The following is a 12,583-nucleotide window of genomic DNA, read 5'->3' as shown; positions in this document are numbered from 1 at the left end:
GTGCGTATTCAAGGCACGTTAAATGCCCACCGCTACGTGCAGCATGTGCTGCGGCCGGTGGCACTCCCGTACCTTCAGGGGCTGCCCAATGCTCTGTTTCAGCAGGATAATGCCCGCCCACACACTGCTCGCATCTCCCAACAGGCTCTACGAGGTGTACAGATGCTTCCGTGGCCAGCGTACTCTCCGGATCTCTCACCAATCGAACACGTGTGGGATCTCATTGGACGCCGTTTGCAAACTCTGCCCCAGCCTCGTACGGACGACCAACTGTGGCAAATGGTTGACAGAGAATGGAGAACCATCCCTCAGGACACCATCCGCACTCTTATTGACTCTGTACCTCAACGTGTTTCTGCGTGCATCGCCGCTCGCGGTGGTCCTACATCCTACTGAGTCGATGCCGTGCGCATTGTGTAACCTGCATATCGGTTTGAAATAAACATCAATTATTCGTCCGTGCCGTCTCTGTTTTTTCCCCAACTTTCATCCCTTTCGAACCACTCCTCCTTGGTGTTGCATTTGCTCTGTCAGTCAGTGTATATAGTGTAGATATTTTCATGTAATACTTCCTTTCTCCTTTGTTTATTTTTATGTATGTTCTTCCATTTGTTATACTTCATATGCAAATTTTTCAAGTGCTTCATTCATAACTATATACGATTAATTTGTTCATGTACATCTTTCATATTCAGTACATATATTCAGCATCTCTTCCTTGTATATATTGGTACCTCTGACACGAATAAATAAATAACTGGAAAAGAAAGGTGAGGGAATGGTAGGTTCCACTTCATTAATTAAACAGCTGGAATCTGATATCAACAACACTCATGGTGAAACTGCTACAGCTATTGAATTTAAACTGAAAAACGTGCTGGACAGAAATACCGGATATGAAACTTTATGTCAAATCAAAGATATACTCTGTGGCAAAAACTACTCCATAGATGGGACAGAAAGATTAAACAGCCAACGATCTTCCCCACTTCAAGTATGCTCCAATCACATCAGCTGATGTAGAAAGCAGCTTTTCAAGGTATAAAAACTTGTTGGCAGATAATCACAGATCCTTCACTTTCCAGAATTTGAAAAAAAAAAAAAATTAAAAAAATGTTTAGTTCAGTGCAACTCAGATTAAGGTGAATTAAAAGAACATATTATTAAGTAGTCTTATTCTTGTTCTTTCAAGACATTGTTTCCGAATCATATTTATATTTTAAATTTTGTGGACATTAAGTTCTTAAGTTGATTCTTGTCATTTTTGAAATGTTTTTGTAGACTTCAATTTCACAAATCATCTTTTATTATTTCGAGTTCTTTCCAAATTATGTATTTTTCAATCAATATTCGTTGTGTATTTTTTGTCTTCGAGCAGCCTCCAAACAAAAGGTCTATATTATGTCCTTTTAAGTTTGTATCCAAAATATTATTTTCTGAAGGAGTTTTAAACATTAATTTTTAAACTTTTTTACATTTCATAATGCATTTTCTTAACTTTTAGGTCATTTAATAATGTCATTTTTAACATTTTTACATGCATGCTTTAATATTCTTTACGTCATCAACATCCAGGCCTTACTAATCATCATCATCATCATCATCATCATTCCATCAACAACTATAGTTGGCAGAATGCTAGAAATTTTTGCCATGAAAAGGGGTTCTCCATGGAACCAGTAAATCTACAGATTCCTTTGAAACACCACTAGGTACAACAGTTATATCCCACAACTCGGGCACAGGAGACAACGCTTAACCAACTGCACTGTCTGTTTGGTCTATGCAAATTAATTTCTTCTCTCGAATGGAATGGTCTTATTTACAAAGACATGTCAACCTCCTTGATATATCTGCCATGATACAGTTTAAAGCATACAAGACACACATACCTAACCAACCGAGCTAAGCAATCAGTCTAATTAAAAATGTATGTGTGAATGAATGTATGTATGACTAGACTACTCAATCTCTACCAAAACAATTCAGTACATTACTCTTTCATAATTGTACATTTAAGGTATCAACTACAAGATCAAATAATATTACTGAACACTTAAAAAAACGTGCCTTAACTAAACCTGGACGTTGGAAACCTAGTCAGCGCACCCAGCTAAGCCAGGGGCCAATAACCAGACATCCTGAGTCGGAGTTCAGTTGTGATAGGGTGGCCAGTTCCTTCCTGCTCCTCCTATAGGTGACAGCATGTGGTTACCCATTCAACTGTTGACCACACCCAATGTTGCTTAACACTGGAGTTCTCATACGACTGACTGTTTCAACATGGCTACACCACTGGTATAAATAACAACCTGTGTTTAACTAGGAGAGTAAAACAGCATAGCTACTAGGCTATAAAGGCCAACAAAACAAGACAGAGAAGTCATCTGTCACAGTCATGAGGTATATTACATGGACATGGAAGCAGCTTCTATCACTATACGTAACCACTGCAATCATCAAAAAAACAATTTTTATCCCAAGAAAGAATCTCAACAGAGCATCCATTCATATATGCAAAAACAAAAGGCCTAGATATTAGAGTGGCTAGAAAGGACAAGGAGAACCTCCAACCAAGCAGTGAGCACTCCTTTTCACAGTACATCAATCAGCTGTGAGCTCCTCTTGCAACAAAATGGTGGACAGGTGCAAGCAGCTGTAATCCAATACTGACAACTGTAGAGATAAGAAACAGCTGAGCCTGTGAGAATGTCAAATGTACTCCCCAGGGTTAAACCAAGAACTTCATACTCTACAGCCTATAAACCCCGAAATGTTATACTGAAAAAAAAAAAAGAAAAAAAATTAAAAGAATATTTGAAGGTGGAAGGAAGAGAATACTGTTGGTGAACCAACAGGATCCCTTGGAGATAGTTTGTGGAATGTTTATGCATATTTTTTTTTGCGACGATGGGATAGGAAAGGGCTAGGGCCAAGAAATACGTGACTGTGGCCTTAATTAAGGTATAGCCCCAGTATTTGTTTGGTGTTAAAATGGGAATATTCAAGACTGCCAATGGTGGGTGCTTTAACCCACCATCTCCTGAATGTAAGCTTAAAGCTACACTTCCCATGCCGTACAGCCAACTCGCTTCATATTCAACCACCTCAAATATAATGATTAGAAAGGAATTTGGACTAAAATCTCAGTTTACTCTTCAAATTTTAAAATCTTCTAGTCTCAAAATGTAAAATGGGCTTGAAACTCACAATTTAATCTATGTTTGTACATTTATGGATAATCAGACAGTCACATAGCAAATTGCATTTGCCCATAAAGGTGTGCCATGGAATAGCATTTTGCATAGATAACAAAAATTATAGCTTATGATCCACATAAATAATGCAACTGTTGGTTTGTTTATTCTGAAATGTGAACTAAACACAGACGAATAACTTCATTTATACAGGAAAATTGATGTTCAATACAAAGATATTTTAAGCATCCCTTAGAAAGTCTACACAATGGCAGTTAAACTAACTGAGCTGTATAGAAGAAAAACCCAATTGACAACAATCCCACTTTCAGAAGTGCAGTATTATGTAATGAAATGTTACAGTTAAGGTAGCCAGCTGGCCTCACACCAATGATAGAGCATTGCAATGTACTCATTAGATTGGCAAGGAGAGAGGATGAACCACTGAGCACTTCATTCAGATAAGTTATAACTCTCAAGTACAAAAAGGGTATAAATAGGAATTAAACATAAATATTTTTAAACAATTTTCATCAATTTATAATAACAAAATAGTGTGATTTGATTGAATCTGACGAATTTGTTTCAAAACCAAAACATGTCATTCTTTGCTTAATGGTGTTTTTTTTTATTTTTTTAATTTTCATACAGGTATGCTGTAGTGTTATAATTTGTGTTTGACAGACTGCTGAAAAGTATTAAAGTTACAGTGATCATTTATGCAGTTCAGATCAGAACTGATCTTAGGTTGCCATACACTGAACACATTTAGTCATTTCCATACAGGTTACAACTCTTGTATCACTTTCTTTTATGTCTAGATGCAGCAACATTACCTTAAGAAACAAATAAAATACTTATTGTCATTGCACCTAGAAAAACCGCTATGCGATATATTTCAGCTTTGACACAAACAAGATGCTTTATGTCGCACTGACACAGATAGGTCTTATGGCAACAATGTTGTAGGAAAGGGCTAGGAGTGGAAAGGAACCAGCCATGGCCTTAATTAAGGCACAGCACCAGCATTTGCCTGGTGTGAAAATGGGAAACCATGGAAAACCACCTTCAGGGCTGCCGACAGTGAAGTTCGAACCCACTATCTCCCGAATGCAAGCTCACAGCTGCGTACCCCTAACTGCATAGCCAACTCACTCGGTTTTCAGCTTTGAACTCTGATCAGAAAGGTTCTGTCATCTAAGATTCAGTATTTCCTGAACTATATCTACAAATTTTTGTTCTAAGGGATACAGGTGCTGCGAGTCTGTATTTCTCCGGCAACATTGTCACATAACGGTATTTTGAGACATGACGATGTTATATTAAGTTGATAATACAATCGTACATACACTTCATTGCAGACCATTATGCCTTTCAGTGTTCAGTCTGCAAGCCTTTGTAAATTAACTATACACCCCCATAACCCTCTATTGAAACCTCACTCTGTGGTCCTGTTATGTTATACACAATCAATAAAAAGTGAGTATAACATTAGTTGTCTTGGTCTCCCTCTGTTTTTCTTACCTTCTACGGCTGAGCCCATTATTCTCCTAGGTAACCTATCCTCCAATCACCTCACATGGTCCCACCATCAAAGCCAGTTCATACACACTTCATCAACATAATTTGCTCATTCTCAGTACTCTCCTGCCATTGTTCCCACATGTTTGTACCAGAAATCATTCATGCTACTTGTATGTCTATTACTTCCAAATTATGTATAAGGTGTTCTGAGTCCACTCAGGTGTCACTCCCATAAAGCAAACCCAGTCTGAAAACAGACCGATGCAAGAGAATGTCTTGTTCGAAAGCTCACTTCTTTCCTACAGAATAACGTTGATCGCAACTGAGAGATCACTGCATTAGCTTTGCTACACCTGGATTCAATTTCACAAAGTATACTAACATCCTGGAAGAAAACACACCCTAAATACATGAAATGACCCACCTGTTCCACTTCCATATCCCTGACCTGATATTCAGTCCTCTCACCAACTGAAATCACTTTAGTCTTTACACGCAAAATGTGATAGCAGAGAGATCCAGTCCCCAGTGCACCTACTCACATGCCAAGAGGTGAATGACTCCTGCACTCAGGAAGATCTCATGCTCGGCATGGACAGAGGGATAAGAGATGCGAAGTTCTGGAAAGGAAAATTTTAGTGTCTCTCCTGGACATGGGAAGTAAGAATAAGAGATCTTGGAAATTAAAATTTTCATTTCATAATTGAAGCACCTCTTTTCAAGCTCCAAGACATTAGATTGCAGGCTTTAAGCACAGTCTGCATTAAGACTAAGCCACCGGCACAAGCGAAACTAGTTACTACATTTCCACCCTACTTACCGTATAATCCCGAATACCACCCGCACTTTTTTCTCCAAAATATTGGTTCTAAATCTTGGGTGCGGGTCATATTCAAGGCGTTCATTCTCATAAACATTTAGTATGTTTACATGGAGTATTGAAATAGATCTGAATAGAGTTACCGTACTCAATATACCACATGTAAACGGGCATTCAGGTCTTATTGTGTTTTAGTTGCCTTCTAGAAAACTAGATCCATTTTTTCTCAATACGGTTACAGTGGCATGTAAACGCGAAATATAAGGTAATGAAATACGGTCAATCAAAGAATACGGGTAAATATGCGGTAAATATAAAAGCCGCTGCTGCGGATGCTCGATCGTCATTTGTTTCACAAGTGTTGCTGGCATGCTGGGTGCAAGAGTCGAGACTGTTGGTTATGGAAGTCTACCTCGCTCACATTCGAGTTCTGTATCTGTCCCGTGAATGTACTGTCTCGATAGTAAGCGATGGATTCAAAACCGCGTCTGCGGTCATTTACTATGCATAAGAAACTTAAAGTTGTAAGCCAAGCTGAAATAAACGGAAATCGTGCCGTTGACAGAAAGTACGATATTGATGAATCATGTATTCGTGATTGGTGGAAGAAGGAAAAACTTCTAAAAAGTAACGGCGATCGCAGAGCATTCAGCGGGCGGAGTGCAGTGTTTCCGGAAATTGAAGAATGACTTCACAAACTTGTGACAGAAAAACATGAGTTAGGATATGGTGTTTCTAGTGAAATGTGTCAACTGAAAGCACTAGAGATCTCAAAAGAACTCAAAACACAGGGTTTTACTGCCAGCCGCGGATGGATCTGAAACTTTTATTGGAGAAAGGGATTATGCATTCGGAGACATATGTCTATTTCACAACGTCTCCCTGGGGCGCATGAAGAAAAATTAACAGCTTTTCAGCGTCACATTATTCATTTGAGGAAATAAAATTATTATTTGCTGTCACAGACACTCGTTTATTTTGAAACGCCGTTGAAAAATACAGTGGATACGAAGGGTTCTAAAAGTGTAACCATCAGAACAGGTGGTAAAGAAAAGCAACGATGCACGGTAATGTTGTGCGTATTAGCGGATGGAACCAAACTCCCTCCATATGTGGTTCTGAAAAGGAAAACACTTCCGAAAGGAAACTTGCCGTCCAGTGTTATTGTTAGAACACATGAGTCTGGCTGGATGGACAGTGCGTTAGTTGAGGACTGGGTGAAGTGCACTTGGCAATGTCGTCCAGGACCTTTGTTACAAAAACGAAACATGCTTGTGTTGGACAGTTACCGAGGACATACAACTGACGCCGTAAAAGATATGATGAGGAAAGGAAAAACCGATCTTGCGATAATTCCCGGAGGACTCACTTCTATTCTACAGCTGTTGGATGTGTGCGTGAAGTGGCCTTTCAAAACTGCAATGAAACAGTTGTACACCGAATGGATGTCTGATGGTGATCGCGCGTTAACACCAACCGGACGAGTGAAGAGGCCTGAAGTGGGACTAATATGCAGCTGGATCAAGACTGCACGGGCGCGCATTCCCAACGATCTAGTGTCCAAAAGCTTTAAGAAATGTGAAATTTCAAATTCAGTGCAAGGTGGTGAGGACGACTATTTGTGGAAAGATGCCAGCGACGAAAATTCCTATGGTGAAACTTCAGATGATGACAGTGAAATGTGAAAGATCTGAGTATTGGACCGATTTTATTTACGATTTTTGTGATGATTTTATTAATTGTAAGCTGTTTGAATTTATATTTGTGGTATACTTGAAGAAAATTAAATAAGTATGCAAGTTATTTGATTTTTTATTTTTTTCCATATTTTGCCATCTCAAATTTAGGGTGCGGGTCTTATTCGGTGGCGGGTGGTATTCGGGATTTTACAGCAATCCCTCCCTGCATCATTATACCTTCCAGTAAATGATCCATATATACTATGAAAAAAGGAGTCTAGCTGATGTAATTACTTTGAACCGAAAACTCATTCTACCACCAATTCATGGTTGAAAATACTAAAAATATAATGATGGGGTCAGCAGTCTCAATTGCCAAGTTCACTGCTGAAAGATATACTAACTGGAAACAGCAGCTACAAACGAACATTATTCTTCTTATGTTGCTTTTCCCAAAACCTGGTAGGGTTGTGAGTAAAAATTTTGTCGCACATGTGGACTTGGTCCTGTTTCAAAGCTCGATGCCCTTCATGATGCCAACCCTATCTGGAGGGATGTACGAGGACGGTTTGAAAAGTTCTCGGAATCACCGCTAGATGTCAGTGCTAGAGCAACAAGGTTCCCGCGCAATAATCACACATCCTTTGTGAGTGAACACGTGGCGCGTCAGTGCTCTAGCTGCAGGAGTGCGGTAGTGACGACTCTTTGTTGTTGTTCCCGCATAGTGATTTGTGACAATGGAAAAAACTGAGATTCGAGCAGTGATTAAATACTTTGTAAAGAAAGGTATGAAAGCAAAGGAAATTCATGCCGACTTTCAGAACACACTGGGGGACTCTGCTCCTTCATTTTTAACTGTTGCCAAGTGGACCAGCAAATTTAAATTTGGTCGGGAGAGCTTGGATGATGATCCGCGTAGTGGATGGCCAAAAAGTGTTTTGACCCCAGAATTTATCGCAAAAATGCATAAAATAGTCATGGAGGATCGTCGACTGAAAGTGCGGATTGCTGAAGCTGTAGGGATGTCTTCTGAATGGGTATATTATATTTTAACCGAAGAATTGGGTATGAAAAAATCCGCAAGATGGGTGCCGCGGCTCTTGACATTGGACAATAAACACACCAGATTGGAAATGTCCGAACAAAGTCTGGCCCGTTTTCAGTGCAACCAACAAGATTTTTTGCGCTGGTTTGTGACTACAGATGAAACTTGGGTCCACTACTATACCCCAGAGACAAAACAGCAGTCAAAGCAGTGGAAACATGCTGATTCACCACCACCAAAGAAAGCAAAGGCAGTGCGTTCGGCCGGAAAGGTCATGGCCTCAGTTTTCTGGGATGCAAAAGGCATTCTCCTGATAGATTATCTTCCTACTGGCCAAACAATTACGGGGCAATACTATGCAAACCTCCTAGACCAACTACAGGAAAAGATATGCAAAACAAGGCCTGGTTTGGCAAGGAAAAAGGTCATCTTTCATCAGGACAATGCTCCGCCGCACACAAGTGTTATTGCCATGGCAAAACTTCATGAACTGGGGTACGAATTGTTGCCACATCCACCTTATTCACCAGATTTGGCACCACCAGACTTTCATCTATTCCCCAAGCTGAAAATTTTCCTCGGTGGACGGAGATTTTCTACAAGGGAAGAACTGACAGCCGAATTGGAGAGGTATTTTGCAGGCCTGGAGGAATCTCATTTTCGAGATGGGATCGAGGCACTGGAACATCGCTGGACCAAATGCATTAGTCTACAGGGAGACTATGTTGAAAAATAAAAGCAGTTCCACCGAGGTAAGATACTTAATTATAGTACATTCCGAGAACTTTTCAAACCATCTACGTATTCACTATTGCGTGTTTTTGTGGTGGCTGGTAGCGTGGTGTGTTGTATGTAGATGAAGGGAAGTTAATTAAGACAAACACTTCATCCCGACCTAGAGGAATTAACCAAATGAAGATAAAACCCCTGCCACATCCGCAAATCTAACTCGGGGCCCTCTGAGCAAATGGTCTTTCAGCCAAGGAGCTGGACTAACTTTTTTCAGCTTATCCCAGATATATTTGAGGTTGGTGAAGGCACCCAGGCTCATTTTGTTTGAGGCCAGAAGTTGAAGGCCAGATGTCCTTCCTGACACCACATGATTTTTGAGATGAAAATTTCAACCAAGGATCAACCACGATTTGAACCTCAGCTTTCTTGGCAAAAAACAACAGCTAAGCCACTGAGCTAATCATGCCCCCCACCAAGCAAAAAACTAACAATATTTTAGAAAATACAAATGTGTTGTTAGTTCATAGGGTTCCTTTCTGTTACTTCTATAACATATCAGTAACCTGTATAAAGATTTTCAGGGAAGTTACTTAGATAAGGAAGATTATAGGAGAAAAAACATTTGAAAAATAATGTATTTGAAACAGAGCAATGAATTAAAATTAAATAACATTAAAAGAAGATATAAACAGAAATCCTTTCAGTTTTAAAAACCGTTTAAAAAAAAAGAATAGATTCTCAGAAGAAATGCAATAAAGATATATTCTCACCTGAAATTATACCATCCATCTGCTGAAGTGCAGCCTCCAGCATTCGGCTTGCTTCAGAATGTGGACTTCCAAGAGCAGCCTTGCGTTGGGCCTCAAAGTGTTGTTCTGCTTTGCCCATTGTTTCACAAAGCCTACATTAAAAATAAAATTCTTCAGTGCTGACATTCAATGCGTATTGATGGTGACAATTATAATAAATTACACCAACTTCACTACTGGTTTTGACTCGTATGAATTACCCCATTGGAGAGTTTTCAATTGGTTTCTAAACAGCCAGCATCAGCAAGTTAGTAGTAAGTCAGTATAATTCATTATAATACAGATTAAGATTAAATAACATTAAAAGGGGATATAAGCAGAAGTCATTTCAGTTTTAAAAATTGTTAAAAAAAAAAGAAAAACGAACAGATTCTCAGAAGAAATGCAGTAAAGGTCAATGATCCAATATTTAGTCTTTTCAAAACTGCAGGGTATCTTAATACACCTAAGTTACGGAGTAGTTGTGTGGTACTTGGGTATAACAGGAGTAGAGAAGTAATGTACAGAAAATTTTAGAGCAAAAGAAGCAACCAAACTATTTCTTGAATAGGATAACGAGTTTACAGATACTTTGTAATAGTGGTTCACATACTGACAGGTGAATTAAATGCATGAATTCTTAAAATACATAGCTTATCGTTTCACATCGGCAACCCTCAAGAGGACACATGGCTACACAGTACTGAGAGTTACGAAGGAGATGCAGAGAGTAAGATGCCCCATTTCAAGTATTTAGGCTTATTATTCTCCTTGAATGGCAATATAATCAGAGAAACAAGTTAATGGGAAGCTAATGTAGTGCACTGAGAAGTACATAATTGATAGTATTCTGTGGAAGAAAGGTCAGTTCACATAATAAATTATTAATTCAGTAAGTTTTCAAAATGTCCGGCCCCGCAGTGTAGGGGGCAACACGTCCGCCTGTCACCCGGCGGTCCCGGGTTTGATTCCCAGCTGGGCCAGGGTTTTTTAGTTGTAATGATTAATATCCCTAGCCTGGGGACTGGGTGTTTGTGACGTCCTTAATCTTCGTTTCCTCACACACAACATTCCACACTACCGCCATTCCAATTACATTCAGGTTCATACAATATGGTGCCAGTAGGGTCAAAAGATTCACATGGGTCGACGCCCCAAACAAATAGCATTAAAAAATAAAAATTTTAAAAAGTTTTCAAATTGGTTTTACTGTATGGGAAGGACAGCTGTGGTGTCTCTGGAGAGATTCTCTTCATAAACAGGAAGTGATAGGCATACAGGTAGCATGACTAATTGCAGAGAAAAACAAGTGTGTGCTACAGAAAGACAGTATTCATTATGAAGAGGTAAATACAGTGTTAAAAGTGAAAACATTGAGCAAAACTCTAGTATAAATTGGCTAACCAAATGGAGGATGCAAGGCTACTAAGAAAGTAATAGAAAAGGCACTAGAGGATGAGTGAAGCAGAAGACGACCTCAGAGAAGGTGGTAAGGCTCATTATTCATCGATTTCAAAGTAAGACGGGTGGAAGTAAACAAGGCCACAGTGATAAATAAGATTGCACTGCATTCACGAAGGTTAGCAGAAATGCTGAAAGATGTAACAGTCAATAATAATAATAATAATAATAATAATAATAATAATAATAATAATAATAATAATAATAATAATAATAATAATAACCACCACCATCCATCAATGACTATACATGACACAGTGCTGGAATTTTGCCCTGCAAAAGAGTTATTCGTGGTATCTGTAAATCTAGTGATTCTTCTTAAGAGGTGGCACGTAACCAACTATGGTATACATTAGTTCTATACAAATAAACTACTTTTCTCATTCAGTATGCTCTCATTTATCTACCATGATACAGTTTGCAGCACACAAGACAAGCACTTAACCAGCTGAGCTTAAGCTGAGTGAGTGCACGATCAGCTATAGCAGATTTCTCAGGGTTGTTCAGACAACTCTGACATTTGTGTTCCTCTATTCTGCAGTTAATATTCAGCTTGGCAGTTTCTATGTGTGGCGCTCTCCAGGGAAACATACCTTAATTTGCGCTGAATGATTTTACAGGACGAGCAAAAAATGAGATGTGAGTGAAAAATATTTTATTATTATTTAGGCACCATCTGTTAGTCTGATCCTTAAACTACAAGATGGTAGCATCAACAGCACTGTTAACTGCACCAGAAATTCTCTAAACAGCCCTAAACACTAATGAAAATAACACCTTAGTCACAACGGAAATTTTACTTGAGGAATGGTTTCTTTTATGAAGTTTCGGCCAAGTCATTTTGCACTATAACATTAAATATCTTATGTAAACAGCATGTTATAGTTAATATGAAAGGCTTTGTTATCTAGGGTGCATATTTTACTCACTGTTTACTTTACTCAAGCTCACTCCCTGTCCATGGGTGAGGCCTGTTACACCTATGAGGCCAAGGCATTCACGGTTTAGTTCATGCTTGACTAAAGATAAAGTTTTCAGCTGGCAGAAATATGGAGTGAGAGTAAGGTGTTCCAAATATCTGTACCTTTATTTAGATGCATCAATACTCCTGATGATATTCAGAAAGTTTATAATAATTACTTTTTACCATTTCTTGACTGTGATAGTGATGAAATGCAGGAGACAATGTTAACAAAATATTGGACAAACTTATGGAAACTTTATGACGACGACAATGTCTTTATAGTTTAGTTCACAAAATTATGATCGGCAATGGACATAAACTTCAATTTGGTACTAAAAATCAATTTGCAAACTGATTTTATTTATTTCCTACA

General features: G+C 38.8%; 1 protein-coding gene across 6 annotated transcripts in view; it reads right to left on the bottom strand.

Moving 5' to 3' along the window:
• LOC136863403 (uncharacterized) overlaps positions 1–12,583 on the bottom strand; it is a 67,174-nt gene that overhangs the window by 16,855 nt on the left and 37,736 nt on the right. For all 6 annotated transcript variants that reach the window (XR_010859214.2, XR_011017803.1, XR_011017801.1 and 3 more), the window contains exon 2: positions 9,768–9,898. Coding sequence is in view for 2 of the 6 variants with exons in the window: in XM_068225925.1 (XP_068082026.1) it covers positions 9,768–9,898 (131 nt within the window). In the remaining 4 variants the exon portion in view is untranslated. The remainder of the gene's footprint in view (positions 1–9,767; positions 9,899–12,583) is intronic.

This window comes from Anabrus simplex, chromosome 2 (assembly GCF_040414725.1).
Source record: "Anabrus simplex isolate iqAnaSimp1 chromosome 2, ASM4041472v1, whole genome shotgun sequence".
NCBI lineage: Eukaryota > Metazoa > Arthropoda > Insecta > Orthoptera > Tettigoniidae > Anabrus > Anabrus simplex.
This window is presented reverse-complemented; position numbering and strand designations above follow the sequence as displayed.